Source organism: Trachypithecus francoisi, unplaced genomic scaffold (assembly GCF_009764315.1).
Source record: "Trachypithecus francoisi isolate TF-2019V2 unplaced genomic scaffold, Tfra_2.0 Lachesis_group10, whole genome shotgun sequence".
Lineage (NCBI taxonomy): Eukaryota > Metazoa > Chordata > Mammalia > Primates > Cercopithecidae > Trachypithecus > Trachypithecus francoisi.
This window is the reverse complement of record NW_022681455.1, coordinates 30,995,954-31,016,210: the sequence shown is the minus strand read 5'-3', so window position 1 is coordinate 31,016,210 and position 20,257 is coordinate 30,995,954. Positions and strand designations below refer to the sequence as shown.

Sequence of the window (20,257 nt, the reverse complement as noted above, 5' to 3'; positions counted from 1 at the left end):
TATTTTTTTCTCCTCAGTGACCCCCTCCCACCCATAATATGTTTTGATACCCAATCTATGGCCACAGCCATCTTGTCCTGCCATGGCCTTCTTGGTGGCTTCCTCTGTGATCCACTCCTCCATGTCCATAATGCCCGCTATGATTCACTCTGTAGCCATCTCCATGGATGTGGCTCAGTCCATGGCCCACTCCATGTCCAAAGCCACGTGTTCCTCCATGTCCCATTTCAAGTTCTCCTCCATGAACCAGAGCATTTCCCAGGCTGTGGAATGTCCCAGAGCCCAGGCCCAAGTCCAGGTCCAGACCAAGGCCATGGCTGTGGCCATGGGGGTAATAAACACAATTCCTCAGGGGAAAGAAAAGGTCTCTCTAAAAGAAAACAATATGTATATTGATCAATGAAAATTAAGTGTCCTCTCCCTAATCACCATACATGCCTGTTTCACCGATGTCAGATTTTCACTTTTCCAAACCGCCTATTTTCTCTTCTCTTTACCACCATCCTTACTACGATCTCTGTCTCTGTCTCTCTTTCTCCTTGTTCTTTTACTCTTTCTCTCTCTGAGAAAATAAGCTTCCTTGTTACCTTATTAATGTATTTTCTTTATGTGACTACTCAGGCCCTTGTTCTGCAGATCCTAAGGTTATGTGTTTCTGGAATTTCAAGACAAAGGTAAATCCATACCCCTACGTGAAAGGCACAGAGACTCACTTGACAGACAGTCTTTCTCTTTGTTAGTCAACTAAAGAAGCTGAGGACAGGTATGTGGAATTGAGAGCCCTCGAAAGCTGTCTACACAGAGCCTTGAGATTATAGGCATGAACTCCAGAATCTAACCAACCTGGGTTAGAGTCTTAGATCTGTCACTCACTACATGTGCTGGGGCAAATAGCTAAGATCAGGAGCTCCAGATCCCTCACTTATAAGATGAATATAATATGGCCACGGGATTGTAGACCAGATTAAATGACATCATGCATTTTAAACATTCAGCCTTGAGCCTAGCATGTAGTAAAAACTCAGTGTCCACTTTCGTTATTCTCTCTTGATCTTGCAAATGAAATAATAAAGTAATTTAGGGAGAAATTCTTAGATGCTGGTATTTATTACGTAGCCCACATATGGAGAGAGGCTGAGAATTCTAAAATAAAGAACCTCAGCAAATTGACTATATTACCCAAACCTTTTGTGGCTTCCGTAAGTATTTTTTATTTGTCCATTTTTACCAGTGGTATGTTGTCCAACACTTAATAACAGGCTCTCCGAAGGGAAAGTGCAGTGTTTGACAATTGCTGTGGTGTAACTATTTCCAGTACAGCATATTTTAAGCTACCAGTGTCACTCCACTCAGCTCAGAATTGGGAAGAACTGCACAATCTCTTGTGGGCCAGGATGAGCCAGCTCCAGCACACCACTGATTTATACTCTGCTTCACTCCTCAAATGGGAACTTACCCACAGGATCACAAGAAAACAGGAAGAACATAAATAAATGTGAGATCAAGGTAAGAAAAATATGTATTCAAAGAACAATCAAGACTAGAGAGCAGAGATGGAGTGGGAGGCCAGAGGGTAACATTCACAGGCCGCACAAGGAATGGCAGAGTGCTATGAGGACCAGAAATTTGTCATACATGAGACAATCAGAAGCCTGCATTTTGGATGGCTGAGCATTTTTATGTTTCTTTCTTTCCTTTCTCTATTTCTCTCTTTCTTTCCTTCTTTCTTTGATCTTTCTTTCTTTCTTTCTTTCTTTCTCTTTCCTTCCTTCCTTCCTTCCTTCCTTCTTTCTTTTCTCCCTCTCTCCCTCTTTCTTCCTCTCTTTCTTCCTTTCTTTCTCTTTCTCTCTCCTTCCTTCCTTCCTTCCTTCCTTCCTTCCTTCCTTCTTTCTCTCGAGACAGGGTCTTGCTCTGTCACCCAGGCTGGAGTGCAGTGGCGTGATCTCTGCTCACTGCAACCTCTGTCTCCCAGGTTCAAGCGATTCTCGTGCCTCAGCCTCCCAAGTAGCTGGGACTACAGGTACATGCCACCACTCTTGGCTAATTTCTGTATTTTTAGTAGAGACAAGTTTCACCATGTTGGCCAGGCTGGTCCCAAATGCCTGGACTCAAGTGATTTGTCCACCTTGGGCTTCCAAAGTGCTGGGATTACAGGCGTGAGACACTGCGCCCAGCTGCTTCTTGCTTTCTTTATGTTTATGTCCTCCTTGTTCTCTCTCAGTATTTCCTTTGTTCTCTCAGTATTTCCCTTCACTTTGGCCCCAACTCCATCTTTTCCCTCCTCTTTTTCTACTTTGCTTCTCACTTTCTCTGACTTAAGGATTCTCTGTGATCCTTATATCAGGCTAGGTGATTCTTTCCTTCTGAGTGCACCAACTCATTCCCCTTTCTTATTCTGGATTTTTCCAAAGCACTGCTGACATGATTTCCCCCACCATTAAGACCTGCCTTCTCTCCAGGCTCCCCTATGAACCCACCCTGGGTACTCACCAGACAAAAACTCAGTCCTACTGACAATCCAACACCAGCCACGACTGCAGCCAGGGAAATGAGGATGATAGCCCAGGGCTGTAAATATCCACTTGGTTTGATCACGTTTGTGGGCGTGTGGCTCATGCTAACTGTGTTTGTGCCCGTGGACACTAGGCCTGTTTCCTGGGAGGTGCTGCTAATTGGCTCATGGGTGGATCCTGTGGTGGTCCTGTCGCCAGGGGCTGAGGTGGTAGATGATGCTCCCCTAGTAGATGTATCCAGGCCAGAGGTGTTTGGGACTATTCCTGGCACAATATGGCTGGCAGCAGAGGCCGTGGAGTCTATTCCAGAGGTCATGGTGACAGAGCTGGAAGCGGTGGGTCTGGTTCCAGTGGTCTTAGTGCCTACGAAACAGGTCACACAAGATGATGCATTTGTAGCAGAGATGATTAAAGAGGAATGGGGGTGCTTAGAGCAGAGGAGTGTGAATCTAACAAACCTGTGGTGGAGGTGGCTCAGAAGAGGGGTGATGGGGGAGGAGAGATGGTAGAAAGCGATTCTGCTGTGGCCATGTCCCCAGAATGGAGGTGGGTGTCGTACAGAGAAGGAAGTAGAATGTGTCACCCGGTGGGGTTGGTGATGGAGGAGGCAGAAGGTTGAGGAAACGTGATCGTGATGGGTTCAGAAGTGGAAAATCTATTTGACTTCGGACGCTGCCACCCAAATAGAAGACAGTGGGCTGTTTAAAAGGAATGAATTAACAGCATTTGCAGTGTCCTGGATGAGACTGGAGACTATTATTCTAAGTGAAGTAACTCAGGAATGGAAAACCGAACATCGTATGTTCTCACTGATATGTGGGAGCTAAGCTTCGAAAATAGGAAGACACAAGAATGATGCAATGGACTTTGGGGACTTTGGAGGAAGAGTGGGAGGGGCGAGGGATAAAATACTTCAAATATAGTGCAGTGCATACTGCTCAGGTGATGGGTGCACCACAATCTCACAAATCACCACTAAAGAACTTACTCATGTAACCAAATACCACGTGTATCCCAATAACTTATGGAAAAAAATTAAAAATAAATAAATAAATCAAATCAACTAAGTGGGCAGACTGGTATACAAAGCGGCAGGCCCTGTTTCTCTTGTGACTGTGATCACTAGGCGTAAGGAGGGAGGTGGAGGAGGAGATGACAGAATTGGATTCACTCACGGCATGCCAGTGGCCGTGGCTGGGACAGAGGTGACATCATCTACCACACTGTGGTGGCCAGCAAAGGTGGGGTGAGTGTTCCTGGGCAGATGTGGGAGGACCTGACCCAAGTGGAGAAGCTGCTCACAGGGACAGGAGAGGGGGGCTCAGACAGGTGCGAGCGAGAATCAACACAGCAGAGGCGGTGATGGCAGCTTAGGTAGTGATGGATGTGCCTAGGTTAGAAGTGGTTAAAATAGGGTCACAAACAGCACCAGTGACCAGAATAGAGGTGAGTGTGCTTGGAACCAAGAGGATAGAATCAGATGCAACTGGCTTGCTGATGGCAAGTGCCAGAGAATGAACAAAGTTGTTTGGTCTCAGACTGGAGCAAAGGTTGTCAAATATTTTCTGTAAAGGTTCAGACAGCAAATACTTTAGGCTTTTGGGCCAGGCAGTCTCTGTTGCAAATACACTGAAAAGCAGAAAAGCAGCTGGAGACAAACAGTAAATGAATGGGCATGACTATGTTCCAATAAAACTTTACAAAACCAGGTAACAGGTGAGACTTGACCCATGAAACGTGGTCTGCCAGCCTCTGGACTAGGGTCAGTATATCGATAGGAGGTGGCAATGTCACAGACAGTGGGTGGAATAGAGATAATCTACTTGGCACCAAGTGGGAGCATTTCACAAAACTGTGATGGGCCAGCAGAGTTGAGGCGGGCTTGCTGGAGGAAGATGTGACAGATATAATGCACTTGTGGTTTATTATATTTTGTGGTTCTGATTGCAATGGAAGTGGTGGGCAGTTAAAATAAATAAATAAATAAAAAGGTGAGACCAGAGTAGAGGGAATTAGGATTCTAGAAGAGGAATTTTTTTTTTTTTTTTTGAGATGGAGTCTCACTCTGTTGCCCAGGCTGGAGTGCAGTGGTGTGATCTCTGCTCATTGCAAGCTCCGCCTCCCGGATTCACACCATTCTCCTGCCTCAGCCTCCTGAGTAGCTGGGACTACAGGTGCCCACCACCACACCTGGCTAATTTTTTGTATTTTTAGTAGAGACACGCTTTCACCATGTTAGGCGGGATGGTCTCAATCTCCTGACCTCATGATTGGCTCGCCTTGGCCTCCCAATGTGCTGGGATTACAGGCATGAGCCCCTGTGCCCAGCCTAGAAGAGGAAATTATATCTAACTATGTGGTGGCTTGATTTGAACCAGGGCAGATATGATAGAAACAGGTGAACAGCTGGTGGTTGCCACTGGAGTTAAAATGTGTGGGCTCAAAGAAGACCTGGGGGTTAGTACCTGACACAGCTGTGTTGGTGATGGGCTGAATAGAAACGTCAGTGGCCTTGGTGGATACAAAAGTGGTGGCAGAGACAGTGGTGGAGGCTGCAGTGGCCCCAGAAGCTGTGATAGAGACTGTGGTGGTCTCAGAGCCTGTGAGGGAAGTTGCAGTGGGCTCAAAGCTTGCAGTAGAAGCTATGGTGGTCTCAGAGCCTATGATGAAGGCAGTGTTGGTCTCAGAGCCTGCACTGGAGGATGTGGAGGGCTCAGAACCTGTGGTACAGGCTGTGCTGATCTCAGAGCCTGCTGTGGAGGCCATGGTGGTCTCAGAGCCTTCAGTAGAGGTGGTGGTGGCATCAGAGCCTGCAGTAGAGGATGTGGTGGTCTCAGAGCCTATGGTAGAGACCATGGTAGTCTCAGAGACGGTGGTAGATACTGTAATCATCACAGAGCCTGTGGTAGAGGTCATGGTGGTCTCAGAGCCTGTGGTAGAAACTGTAGTGGTCTCAGAGCCTTCAGTAGAGGTGGTGGTAGTCTCAGAGCCTGTGGTATAGACTGTTGTGATCTCAGAGCCTGCAGTAGAGGCTGTGGTGGTCCCAGGGCCCATGGTGGAGACTGTGGTGGTCTCCAAACCTGCGGGAGAGGCTGTGGTGGTCTCAGAGCCCATGGTAGAGACTGTGGTAGTCTCAGAGCCTTCAGTAGAGGTGGTGGTAGTCTCAGAGCCTGTGGTATAGACTGTTGTGGACTCAGAGCCTGCAGTAGTGACTGTAGTGGTCTCAGAACCTTCAGTAGGGGTGATGGTAGTCTCAGAGCCTGTGGTACAGACCATGGTGGTCTCCAAGCCTGTGGTGGAGACTGTAGTGGTCTCAGAGCCTTCAGTAGAGGCTGTGGTGGTCTCAGAGCCTGTGGTAGAATCTGTGGTGGTCTCAGAGCCTGCAGTAGAGGCCATGGTGGTCTCAGAGCCCATAGTAGTGACTGTAGTGGTCTCAGAGCCTTCAGCAGAGACTGTGGTGGTCTCAGAGCTGTGGTAGAAACTGTAGTGGTCTCAGAGCCTTCAGTAGAGGCTGTGGTGGTCTCAGAGCCTTCAGTAGAGGTGGTGGTTGTCTCAGAGCCTGCAGTAGAGGCTGTGGTGGTCTCAGAACCTGTGTTATAGATTGTTGGGGTCTCAGAGCCTGTGATAGTGACTGTAGTGGTCTCAGAACCTTCAGTAGAGGCTGTGGTGGTCTCAGAGCCTGTGGTAGAGACTGTAGTGGCATCAGAGCCTTCAGTAGAGGTGATGGTGGTCTCAGAGCCTGCTGTAGAGGCTGGGATGGTCTCAAAGCCTGGAGTGGAGACTGTGGTGGTCTCAGAGCCTGTGGTAGAGGCTATGGTGGTCTCAGAGTTTTTGGTGAAGACTGTGGTCATTTTAGAGCTTGCAGTGGAGACTTTGGTGGTCTCAGAGCCTATGGTAGAGGCCATAATGGTCTCAGAGCCCATGGTGGATGCCATAGTGGTCTCAGAGCTTGTAGTAGAGGATGTGGTGGTCTCAGAGCCTGTAGTAGAGGTTGAGGCGGTCTCGGAGCCTTCAGTAGAGGCTGTGGTGGTCTCAGAGCCTGTGATGGAGACTGTAGTTATCTCAGAGCCTTCAGTAGAAGTGGTAGTGGTCTCTGAGCCAGTGATAGAAACTTTAGTGGTCTCAGAGCCTGTGATAGAGACTGTAGTCATCTCAGAGCTTTCAGTAGAAGTGGTAGTGGTCTCTGAGCCAGTGATAGAAACTTTAGTGGTCTCAGAGCCTTCAGTAGAGACTGTGGTGGTCTCAGAGCCTGTGGCAGATACTGTAGTAGTCTCAGAGCCTTCAGTAGAGGTGATGGTAGTCTCAGAGCCTGTGGTAGAGACCATGGTGGTCTCAAAGCCTGTGGTGGAGACTGTAGTGGTCTCAGAGCCTTCAGTAGAGGCTGTGGTGGTTTCAGAGCTTGTAGTAGAGGCCATGGTGGTCTCAAAATCTGCAGTCGATGCAGTGGTGTTCTCAGAATCTGCAGTAGAGACTGTGGTGGTCTCAGAGCCTGCAGTGGAGGCTGCAGTGGTTCCAGAACCTTCAGTAGAGGCTGTGGTGGTCTCAGCGCCTGTGGTGGAGACTATAGTCATCTCAGAGCCTTCAATGGTAGTGATGGTGGTCTCCAAGCCTGTGGTTGAAACTGTAGTGGTCTCAGAGCCTGTGGTAGAGACTGTGGTGGTCTCAGAGCCTGTGGCAGAGACTGTAGTGGTCTCAGAGCCTTCAGTAGAGGCTGTGGTGGTCTCAGAGCCCATGGTAGAATCTGTGGTGTTCTCAGAGCCCACGGTGGAGGCTGTGGTGGTCTCAGGGCTGGTATTAGAGTCTGTGGTGGTCCCAGAGCCTGTGGTAGAGGCTGTGGTGGTCTGAGAGCCTTCAGCAGAGAATGTGATCATCTCAGAGCTTGCAGTGGAAACCTTGGTGGTCTCAGGGCCTATGGTAGAGGCCATAGTGGTCTCAGAGCCCATGGTGGATGTCATAGTGGTCTCAGAGCCTGTAGTAGAGGCTGTGGTTGTCTCAAACCCTGTAGTAGAGGCTAAGGTACTCTCAGAATCTTCAGTAGATGCTATGTTCGTTTCAGAATCTTTAGCAGAGGCTGCAGTGGTCTCAGAGCCTGCAATGGAGACTGTGGTCTCAGAGCCTGCGGCTGAGACTGTGGTGGTCTCAGAGCCCATGGTGGAGGCTGCAGTGGTCTCAGAATGTGCAGTAGAGGCTGTTGTGGTCTCAGAGTCTGCAGTAGAGGCTGTGGTGGTCTCAGAGCCTATGGTAGAGACTACAGTGGTCTCAAAGTTTATGGTGGATGCTATGGTTGTCTCAGAGCACATGGTAGAGGCTGTGATGGTCTCTGAGCCTGCAGTGAAGACTGTGGTCATCTCACAGCTTGCATTGGAGATCTTGGTGGTCTCAGAGCCTGTGGTAGAGGCTGCAGTGGTCTCAGAGCTCATGATGGATGCCATGGTGGTCTCAGAGCCTGTAGTAGAGGCTGCAGTGGTCTCAGAATCTGCAGTAGAGGCGGTGGTGGTCTCAGAGCCTGTGGTAGAAGCCATGGTGGTTCCAGAGCCTGAAGTTGAGACCGTGGTGGTCTCAGAGCCTGAAGTAGAGGTTATGGTGGTCTCAGAGCCCATGGTGGAGACTGTGGTGGTCTCAGAGCCTGCAGTAGAAGTTGTGGTGGTCTCAGAGCCCATGGTGGAGACTGTGGTGATCTCAGAGCCTGCAGTAGAAGTTGTGGTGGTCTCAGAGCCCACGGTGGAGACTGTGGTGGTCTCAGAGCTTGCGGTAGAGTTTGTGGTGATCTCTGAGCCCATGGTGGAGACCATGGTGGTCTCAGTGCCTGTGGTAGAGACTGTAGTGGTCTCAGAGCCTTCAGTGAAGATGATGGTTGTCTCAGAGCCTGCACTAGAGACTGTGGTAGTCTCAGATCCTGCTGTGGAGGTGGTGGTGATCTCAGAACCTGAAATAGAGACTATAGTGGTCTGAGAGCCTGTGGGGATGGAGTTGGTGGTCTCAGAACCTGCTGTAGAGGCTGTAGTGGTCTCAGAGGCTTTAATAGGGACTTTAGTGGTCTCAGAGCCTGTGATAGAGGCTGTGGTGGTGTTGGAGCCTGCAGTGGAGGCCATAGTGGTCTCAGAGCTCATGCTGGATGCCGTGATCACCTTGGAGTCTGCAGTTGAGGTTGTGGTGGCCTCAGAGCCTGCCGTGGAGGTGGAGGAGGTGGTCTCAGAACCTGCAGTAGATGCTGTGGTGGTTTCAGAGCTGTGGTAGAGACTTTAGTGGCCTCAGAGCCTGCAGTGGACGTGGTGGTGGTCTCAGAGCCTGTGGTAGAGACTGTGGCAGTCTCAGAACTTGTGGTGGAGGCCATGGTGGTTTCAGAAGTTATGGTGGAGGCCATCGTTGTCTCAGAGCCTGCAGTGGAGGTTGTACTGGAGGCCATGGTAGTGTCAAGGACTGTAGGAGAGGCTATAGTAGAGGATGTTGTGGTCTCAGAGACTGCGGTGGAGGCTGTGGTTGTGTCAGAGCCTGGGGTGAAGGTCCTAGTGGAGGCTATAGTAGTCCCTGTGTCTGTGGTGGAGGCAGTGTTGGTCTCAGAGCCTGTGGTAGAGTCTGTGGTGATCTTAGAGCCTGCAGTTAAGGCCATAGTAGAGGCCATGGTGGAGGCCGTGGTGGTCTCAGAGCCTGTGATGGAGGCTGTGGTGGTGTCAGAGCCTTTTGTGAAGTCTGTGGTATTCTCAGAGCCTGAGGTGAAGGACAAATAAAGTGGGGAATGGATTAAGGATGAATTTGCAGGTTTAGTATAGTATTACTTTAACATATACTCAGTACTGCTTGCTCATTTATTTATTCAGATATTGAGGGCTTAATATGTACTTGGTATTTTACTAAATTCTGGGCATACTCCTGTTAGCAAAAGAGATATGGGCTTATAATTTAGTAAAGAAGAGAGATACAAAATAAAAACATATAAATACACATTGGCTCAGGTGCTGTTAAAGAAAGCAGTGGTGCTGCTTTAGGTACTAGAGTCAGAAAAGGTCTCTCTGAGGAACTGACATATGAACTGAGACCTGAAGGATAAGAAGGCAGCCATTTGGGCCAGGCGCGGTGGTTCGTGCCTGTAATCCCAGCACTTTGGGAGGCCGAGGCAGGTGGATCACCTGAGGTCGGGAATTCGATACCAGCCTGACCAACGTGGAAAAAACCCATCTCTACTAAAAATACAAAATTAGCCAGGCATGGTGGCACATGCCTGTAATCCCAGCTACTCAGGAGGCTGAGGCAGGATAATCGCTTGAACCCAGGAGGCGGAGGTTGCAGTGAGCCAAGATCGCGCCATCACACTCCAGCCTGGGCAACAAGACCAAAACTCCATATCAAAAACAAACAAACAAACAAAAGTCAGTCTCCGGGAGGTAAAGTCTTCCAGTTTTTGCTTGTCTAGAAAAGCCTTCATTTCATCTTCATATTGAAAATATTTTTACTCCGTGTAATTCTAGGTTGATAGAGTATTTTTTGTTTCAGTATTTTAATGATGTTGCTTCTTGAGCTTCTGGTTGTCACAGTTTCTCACAGGAAGTCAGTTATCATGCTTGTCTTTGCTCCTCTCTATATAATGTGTCTTTTCTTTTCTAGCTGGTTCTAGGATTTCCCATTTATCACTGATTTTTAGTTATTTGATTACATTGTACTTTGGTATGATTTTTTAAAGTTTATTTTGCTTGATATTTGTTGAGTTCTTGGGATATGTGAGTTTATAGTGTTCATCAAATTTAATTTTTTCAGCTACCATTTCTTTAAACATTTTTTCGGTTCCTTTCCTAGAACTTCAATTACACTTATTGTAGACAAAATATTGTCTCACAAAATCACTGGTATTCTATTCATTTATTTTCAGCCCATACTCCCTCCACCCCATACTCCCTCCACCCCATACTCCCTCTCACCCTCACAAGATTCCGACAACACATGCCGGGCTGCCACTCTGTGGAGAAGTCTACTTCACCCAATTTAGTTTCTTTTCTTTCTTTCTTTCTTTTTTCTTTTCTTTTTTTTTTTTTTTGAGATGGAGTCTTGCTCAGTCACCCAGGCTGGAGTGCAGTGGTGTGATCTCAGCTCACTGCAACCTCCGCCTCCTGGGCTCAAGGGATTCTCCTGCCTCAGCCTCCTGAGTAGCTAGAAATACAGGCATGCACCACTACGCCTGGCTAATTTTTGTATTTTTAGTAAAAACAGACTTTCACCATGTTGGCCAGGCTGGCCTCTAACTCCTGACCTCAGGTGATCTGCCCACCTCAGCCTCCCAAAGTGCTGGGATCACAGGTGTGAGCCACCGCACCTGGCCCCAGTTTAGTTTCTTATATCCTTCTCTGGGCCACTGCTGTCTCCCCTCCTGTCCAACCCTGATATCTGCTTTCTTCTGCTTCACCTGATGATCTGTGGCTTAATCATTCAGAAAGGGAAGAGAAAGTAGAAAACAAAACTGATTTATGTTTTTAAAAAATCACACTCAGCATGCTGTGTGAAAACTGGCATGTGGGAGGGCAAGAGTGATAACAGAAAATTGTTTAAGAGTAGTAATTATTGCTTGGACTAGGATGGTAGCAGGGGAGATACATTTCAGTGGATGAATACAAGCTATGTTTTGAAATTAGAAAAGTAGAACCAATAGGAAGTATTGAAAGGCTGCATGTGGTGGATGACAGGAAAGGAAGTCAAGAACAACTTCTGGCTTTGGGGCTTACACAGAGAGTTGGAAATTTGTTTTATTTATCTGAACGAATAGGGATGAAGCAGAGGTTGGAAATATTAGAGATTTTGAACTTTTTGTGCCCATTAGATATCCAGGAGACTGCTGGCAGTTAGAAACCTGCACTTACTTCTCAGAGGAGAAATCAAAACAAAAGATATAAAACTGGAAGTCATTTAAATATACATGGTATTTAAAGCCTTGAGGCGGACTGAGATCATTTGTCTGGGAGAGCATAGTTGGAGAAGAGGGCGCTAGACCAAGCTCTGGCTGCTGCGTCATTCAGATAGAGGAGGAGAGGCGAATGAATGAGACTGAGAAGGAGCATCCAGTAAGGTAGAAGGAAAACTCTAAAAAGTGAATCAAGGAAGTCAAGAGAATAGAGAGGCTCTAGAAAAATATGGTAGTTTGCTGAATTGATTTTTGCAGAGAGATCAAGTAAGATATGGCCTGGGCCACGTCCACTGGATTCAGAGACAATATGGAAGTGAGTGTTTAGTTTATTGAAAACAGATTTTCATGATGGGATAGCCCCCAATTGGAATGAATAAAAGTATAAATAAGTATATATGGAGGCTTACGGATTTCACAGAAGAATACAAAGTAGAGAAATAACAAAAGACATACCTCCACAAGGACAAACGATGGAGAGATGACAACAGCAGAAGAGATAAATTTTTTTTTTAAACATAATAGCAGAAGGATGAGTGGTAACTCTCCAAAGAGAAAGCTTCAACATACAGGCCTCCACTGGGGGTGAGAGTAAGTCAGCTACTGGTAAATTATTAATTCTGTGGAATCCTGGAAAGATTCAGGAGTTGCAGCCAGGTTCCTCTGAAGATTTGGGTGTGGCATGTGACTAAATACAGGAAAGATGATTGAAATACAATGTAGCTAGGGACTGTCTCTCAGCTCCAGATCCCTCCTTCCACTCAAGGAGTTGGATGACTACACCTCTCTCCCTTATAACAGCTTAGGATTTTATCTCTGGAGATATTGAAACCAAATAAATTCTAGACCAGTGATCTCAGGCACTGCTGAGGGCAGAAGTGAGAGGTTTTACTGAAACTATGCAATTAAGGAAATGCTTACACCCTGAACTGTAAAACCCTCATTACCTCTTCCCTTACTCAGCTTCCAGCACTTCAGCAGCTATGCTAGTGTGCTCTAGACAGGATCTGGAGAATTCTTCTTGTGGAAAGAAATTAGACAACACTAGATACTGAAATTTCAAGGATCTTCCCAATCAAAACTGCCACGTCTCTGCTAAGTTACCCTAAAGCTAAGTTCACCAGCTGACAGGCCCTACCCCTGCACACAAAGCTTCCAGGCATCATGTTGTTGCCTCACTTTCAAATGCAAAGGACATTCTGGAATTACCAGATATTTGAGGAAAATCTCTAGCTTGAAATATAGAGACCAAAACAAATATCCCTATGAAGCAAAGTCAGAGAGAACTGAGACAGTGCAAATAGCAAAACCAACTTCAAATGTCCTCAGCAATATAAGAGAAACTATAGCACCACAAGGTCAGTAATCTAAATGATATTCAGCTAACTACCACATTTTTCTAGAGCCTCTCTATTCTCTTGACTTCCTTGATTCACTTTTTAGAGTTTTCTTTCTATCTTACTGGATGCTCCTTCGTGGGAAGGAGTGAAAACAAACAAACAACAACAACAAACAAATAAAAGATGCCATTTTAAAAATGATTGTAGACAAAAAAAAGATCTCTTTGAAATTAAAAAAAAAAACCCTCAAAATTCACTAGAAGGATTTGAAGACTTTAGAAGCTGAGGAAATCTCCCCAAAAGAAAAATAAAATGACAGAATTGGAAGACAGAAGAAGAAATGTAAGAAAATTAGAGTGTCAGTCCAGGAGGTCAAACATCCAAATCATAAGATTTTTCAGAAAGACAGAACAGAGCAAATGGATGAGAGGCAATAATCAAAGAAAAAAAAAGCAAGAAAATTTTCCAGAACTGACTGATATAACTTTGTACTGTACAAGTTCCTAACATAATGAAAGAAGAATCCATACTATGGCACCCTATCATGAGATTTTAGAACAGTAGTTTTAAAAATCTGAAATCATCCAGAAGAAAAAAAAAATGGGTCTCTTACAAGAGGTCAATAAACTAAACGATATCAGTCTTCACAATATAGAATCTAGAAACAGTGGATCAATGCCTTCAAAATCCTGAGGAAAAATTGTATCCATCCTAGAATTCTATAACCAGTTAAACTATGAGTCAAATGTGAGGGTGGAATAAGACATTTTCAGACATATAAGGTCTATGGACAGCTAGGCCCATTTTTCTCTTCTTCCTGGGCACATGGCTAAGTTACATTTCTCAACCTCTCTTGTAGCTAGGTAGGGCTACATGTGTAAGCCCTAGTCAGAGGCCCCTAAAGGGAAGGAATACATATTAATTTCCATTTCATTTCTTTAAGAGTAAATACCTATTCCTTGATTTCTGCTTGTATATATATTTTTATTTTCTGTATATTATCATGTTTTCACATCTTAACAAACTTTTCTAGCTAGGGAGAGATAGCACCTTCCAGGCTAGCCAATTCTTAGAAGTAGCAAAGGCCCCAGCCAGGAGCATGAGCTGATATGCAAACTAACCATTCCAGAGCCATAGCTCCTCTATCTGGCCCATATACTCCAGGAAACAATATTTATCTGCCTTAGTCATTCCAAAGCCGAGTACCAGGCAACTAGGTAGTAATCAGCTATATAGCTCAGAGAACACAGGAATTATTCAAACCAGCCAATCCTAAACTGTTTGCTCTGCCTTTCCTTGCCTTTCCCACAGAAACCCCAATGAAAGGAAAGACCTAAATAAACCTTTCCTTCACTCCTGTCTTCTGCCTCCTGACTACCTTGGTATCTTTCTCAGGTGGTCCGGCATGGCAGTGCCATGCCTCCTGTCTCTAGGGCCTGTGAGCCTCTCCTCTTGTGGCTGCACCTTGACTGACTGTATCATAAAATAATACAAAATACTGTTCTTCTGCCCTCTTCTTGGGCTGAAATGATGATGACACTGGAAACCATATGTTGAAGATGGAACAGTCATATTCACCCAGGATCCCTGAATGACTGCATGGAGCAGAGCTCCCACCATCCTATAATACTTATCTTAGGACTAGTACAAGGGAGAAAAATAAATTTGTTTATTTTTCAAAGTCACTTTCGGGATCTCCTTGTTACAGCAGCTTAGCATCACCCTAACATTGCATAAGGTTTTAAAATAATTTCCCACCATAAACTCTCTCTCAAGAAGCTTCTAGAGAAAGTGCTGCCCTGAGATGGAAAAATAAATCTAGAAAAAAGATAAGAATTTACAAGGGAAAAAAGGGAATTTCCAGAACATTGCTGAATACAAATTGCAGGACAAGAGACCTAGCAAGCAACCAATACTGGTTGGACAGAGGCTTCCAAATGGGATTGCTCAAGGGAAAAAAGTGAAACTGATAGATTTCCTCATGTGTATTGAAAAGGCAGGGATAATTCTGGTAGAGGTTTGGGGATGAATTAATGGTATATATGAAGAAAACTATGGAAATTTTTTAAATGAGGCTATTGTTAATATCTAGCAAAACAAAAATTACAAGAATGGATGGTCATCACAATGCAATTATATGATCCAGTTATAAATGTTACTAGAGGTAACATTTATAGTTATCATACTGTAAACACTAAATGCAAATTTAACACCAAAAATTTGGTACAATCATTTGGGGAGAATTGTGAGCAGGAACGTGAGACGTAAGTGTTCAGAGGGAGTAGTCTAACCTAAATCTTCCTTTTCATTAGAAGGAAGACAATAAATCATTCCCGAAGCAGGGGGAAAAAAAAACCTCAACCAACAAAGAAGTAAAGGTAGTAAGAGAATTTATGACTGGATGCAATGACTCAGGCCTGCAATCCCAGTGCTTTGGAAAGCTGAGGTGAGAGGATTCCTTGAGCCCAGGACTACCAGGCTGCAGTGAGCTATGATGGTGTCACTGCACTCCAGCCTGGGTGACAGAGCGAGACCCTGTCTCTAAATAAATAGATAAATGCAGTATGAAGGTAAATGCCAACAGGAACCCTGGGAAGCACGACTCAGAGTAAGAAGCAGTTGGGGAAAGGGAGTCGGGGCTGAAGTTTCATGAGAAGTCTTGTAGGACTACAAGTTTTTCTTTTTCAGAACTACTTACATGCATTACCTAATATGATAAAATAAAATCAACAAGTGAATGGGAAGTGAGAAGTGACATAGCAAATGTGGGGAAGGCCTTCAAGAATGGAGGTGAGGGGCTGGGTGTGGTGGCTCACACCTGTAATCCCAGCACTTTGGAAGGATGAGGCAGGTAGACTGCCTGAGCTCAGGAGTTCAAGACCAGCCTGGGCAACACAGTGAAACCCCATCTCTACTAAAGTACAAAAAATTAGCTGGGCATGGCTGTGTGCGCCTGTAGTCCCAGCTACTCGGGAGGCTGAGGCAGGAGAATCGCTTGAACCCGGGAGGAGAAGGTTGCAGTGAGCCAAGATTGCACCACTGCACTCTAGCCTGTGTGGCAGAGCGAGACTCCATCTCCGAAAAAAAAAAAAAAAGAATGGGGGTGAGGAAGGAGAGTGGAGGGAGAGGCAGTGGCTGAGGAGTGATGCGGGGACGTTAGGATGGACATCATTCAAATAGTGTTTGGTCCAGGGACCTCTGGGGTCACACTGTCTGAGGAACCCACGCCATCCCACCAAGCCTACTGAATCAAAATCTTGCTTGGTGGGGTGTCAGGACCTGGAAACCCAAGTTTTTAATCATCTCCTTGGATGATACTTGTGCATACAGAACTGAGCTTGTTTGGATGCTGATGAAAAGGACTCAAGAAAGGTAAAGTGAGATGGGAGGGAAAGGAGAAATGCACTGAGCAAAGCCCCTGAGATGGCAGGAGGATGAGAAGACACCCAGCATTCAAATGGAGGAGTTGGTCCTTGCTAATCCAATGTAATGGGGCTACAGGAGAGACAGTGGGTCACTTTATAGACCTAGTGGTGGGAAAAGAGGAGGTGCCTGTCAGCACTTGCATGCTTGTTCCCTTTTGTAAGGGGATATTATTTAAGTCTATGTTTTACAGTAGACCAAGAGTTCCACGGGGGCCAAGACCATGGCATTTCCCACTCCATTCCTCACCGTGGCCTAGCACGCAGCAGTGCCTGGCCCAGAGGAGGAGCTCTATACATGTTTGTTGAATGACTACATGAATGACAGTTTCTTCTGAGGTAAGGGGACTCTTGCTTAAAATCAGACAGATAGGACTGGAGTTTGGGATTAGGACAGGCGACGGGTGGATCTGGAAGGCATGGGTAGGTAGAGAAGAGTTGAAGCGTTCAGGATGAAGGCAACAGGAAAGGGAAGAAAAAGAAGTGCTGAAGCGGGTGAGGTAGTGAATCCAGAGTAGGGTGCAGGAAATAGATGCATACTGAGGAAGAAGGGGGAAGCACCCTAAATCCTCCCCATCATCCAACCTAGACCTTCTCTTTCAACCACACCTCCCGCTTCTTGAAGTGCTATCCTACAGTAAAGGCAATGGAATGGATAAGCTGATCAACCTGATGTCTTATAATTAGGGAAGATACACTGATGTAAGAAATCAAAGACAGGAGTGAACGGAACTTTCTCAGATGGTCCGTTGGAATCACACGGAGCCCAGTTCACTTCTCCCCTGGGCTATTTCCTTTCACAGCCACCTCTGATCCAATGCCAGAGCCAACCCCTCAGTGGCTGACCTCCAATTTGTTCCTACCAAGGAAATTCTCAGGGGATTACACATGGATTTGGAATCAGGCAGCATCCAAAGAAGGATTGAAGCAAAAAAAAAAAAAAAAAAGTAGATGTTGGCGTAGATGCAGTGATCAGGGAACACTTCTACACTACTGGTGGGAATGTAAACTAGTACAGTCACTATGGAAAACAGTGTGGAGATTTCTTAAAGAACTAAAAGTAGAGCTACCATTTGATCCAGCAATCCCACTACTGGGTATCTACCCAGAGGAAAAGAAGTCATACAAAAAAGATACTTGCACACACATGTTTATAGCAGCACAATTCACAATTGCAAAGTCATGGAACCCAAATGCCCATCAATCAATGGGTGGATAAAGAAACTGGCATATATATATGAAGGAATACTACTCAGCCATAAAAAGGAATGAATTAATGGCATTTGCAGCGACCTGGATGACATTGGAGACTATAATTCTAAGTGAAGTAACTCAGGAAAGGAAAACCAAACATTGTATGTTCTCACTGATATGTGGGAGCTAAGCTATGAGGACTCAAAGGCATATGAATGATACAATGGACTTTGGGCATTAGGGAGGAAGGACGGGGGAGGGACGAGAGATGAAATACTACCAATAGGATGGGTGCAATGTATACTGCTCAGTGATGGGTGAACCAAAATTTCACAGATCACTACTAAAGAACTTACTCATGTAAGCAAGTATCACCTGTACCCTGATAACCTATGGGAAAAAAACAAAGAAGGATTGAAGGATTTTTACTTGACTTTAGACTGAGATCCTGGTTTTAATTCGGAATTAAGAATGCTATTGGAACTAGAATTTTCCAGTTAAAAACAAAACTTTTATCCAAGATACAAAGGAAAGTAAAAGTCTCACCCCCACCTCATTTCTCCAGCACCGCCCCCCCACCCCCCCGCCCCACAACTTGTGCTCACAGTCACAGCTTGGGGAGACTAATACGGATTTGCTTCTAAGATAGCATCAGAGTCATGGTCAATGGAATTGGGATCAGTACTGGCTTTTGCAGAAATGGGCAAAAAAAAAAAAAAAAAAAATCATTGTTTCTGGAAGAAGAGTCATGCCTAGACAGGGGATCCCCCATCTCATTCAGGCTTTATGTGGCCTCCATGCCCCTCTCCTTCCTTAACTGCTAAGTAACTTACTGGGTCCCAGAAGTCCAAAGAGAAGCAGCCACAGGAACCAGAAGGCAGGAGAAATGTTTCCTCTTCTCATCTCTAAATGATGCACATAGAAGTTGTCATTTAGATGCCTGGGTTCCAACGGAAGAATAGGTCAAAGAGGCGGAGAGACAAGGGGCAAATCCCCTGGGCCTTGATAGAAAATAAAGTTGCACAAAAAGACCCAAAGGCCAGCCACTGCCACGGTAAGCCTTGTAGGCAGGTGGGATGGTTGCAGGGAGCCCCCAGATTGCTCCACAGTTTGGCTTCTTGTTTTTCTTCTTTTTTCCTCGCAAGCATATCTGTGGCATTTATAGCTGATACTGAGTAGGAGAGGCCAGAGCTTTGGGTCCTCCCTCCCCAGGGAGGGGCATCTCCGCACTGTGCTTTCTGCAGGGCCATTTGGAGAAATGTACCCTACAGGAATCAAGGCGGAGGAGAGAGCCGAATCAGTAAGACCAGAGGGCGCACACATGAGGAGGGGCAGGGAGAGAGGCAGAATGAGGGGATCAAACTTGTTGGAGTGGAAGGGACCCACCCTTTGGACCAGAGCTGACCTGAAACCTGTTTTCCCTGGGTATGCCTCATTTTCAAAGCAGGAGGCCTTTGTAGAAGAAAGAAGGAGGAAAGGAAAAGGAAACAAATGGGTGGTAAAGGTCAATAGCAGTCTATCTGGGGGACACTGGGGATTTGGAGGGTGAGAAGAGCATCAGGACACACGCCCAGTTTTCTCCAGAGTGCTCCTTCCCAGCTGCAGAGCAGCACGTGGCTGTGTGAGTGACACACTCCATTCCCCGTGAGCTCTCCAAGGGTGGGGAAACTGGACATTGAGTGAGTCTCACTTCTAGTATCAAGCGGAAGTGAGTAGGGAAGAGGATGGGGCACGGAACTGCCCATTTCCCTGAGTTGATCTTTGGCAATGGCTCTTAAGCATACGGCAGGGACCCTAACTCACCTGGGTCCCTATTTCTAGGCTCACAACTAGCAGTTGATTGAAACTGACCCCGTGTGACTCAGATATGAAAGGAAAAATGTAGTTTGACTTGCTATAACTCACCCATCTCAGTTTTCGAACTCTTTTCCACCAATGGCAGGGAAGGCTGGGGTTGGAAATGAGGATATGGGTTTAAGCTTGCCAAATATTGGTGATTAAATTTCATTTTCTTTTAAAAGTGTCTCTTTCGGAGGACATATTTTATGGTTCTGAGTACATGAAAGTCAAGTACAGGGAAAAATCAACTGATGATAATTGAAGTCAAAATACTGGGTGGCGCTGATGGGGAGGAGGCAGGGGAGGCTTCTGGGGTGAAGCCTTGACACATCTTGATCTGGAAAGTGGTAGGTGAGTGTATGCATGTATTAAGATTCAACAATTGGCCAGGCACGGTGGCTCATGCCCGTAATCTCAACACCTTGAGAGGCCAAGGTGGGAGGACTGTGTGAGCCCAGGAGTTCAAGACCAGCCTGGACAACATAGCAAGACCCTGTCTCTATTTATTTAAAATAGATACGTTAAATAATTAAATAAAATTCAACGACTTAAGCACTTATGTGTCCATTCTGCACATTTTACTGCATATATTTTAAGCCTCAATTTAAAGATTAAAAACAACAGTCAAGGGTACAAACTTTCCGTTATAAGATGAATGAGTTATGGGACTTTAATCACATGGAGACTGTAATTAACAATACTGTATTGTCTATCTGAAATTTGCTAACACACACAGAAAAAAATGGCAAATATGTGTTGATGATGTGTTCATTATTTCAACAGTGGTAATTATTTCGCAGTGTATACTCATCAAATCAACACATTGTACACCCTGAAAACACAACTTTTATTTGTCAATTATACCTCAATAAGCTTGGGGGGAGAATTAAAAACAATAAAAAAGAAAAAAAATTTGGTGGCTCATGCCTGTAATCCCAGAGCTTTGGGAAGCCAAGGGGGCGGGTTTAGAGTTCGAGACCAGCCTGATCAACATGGGGAAACCCTGTCTCTACTAAAAATACAAAAAAAAAAAAAAAAAAAATTAGCAGGGCGTAGTGGCGG

General features: G+C 45.6%; 1 protein-coding gene across 1 annotated transcript; it reads right to left on the bottom strand.

Annotated features, from left to right (window-relative positions):
* Positions 1 to 31: 31 nt before the first annotated feature.
* MUC22 (mucin 22) lies at positions 32 to 20,029 on the bottom strand. The gene is given in 6 exon segments (XM_033219692.1): positions 32 to 370; positions 2,491 to 2,876; positions 4,979 to 5,983; positions 5,986 to 8,742; positions 8,745 to 9,221; positions 18,190 to 20,029. Coding segments are annotated over 6 exon segments (5,010 nt in total). The 5' UTR covers positions 18,260 to 20,029; the 3' UTR covers positions 32 to 55.
* Between the last annotated feature and the right edge of the window lie 228 nt (positions 20,030 to 20,257).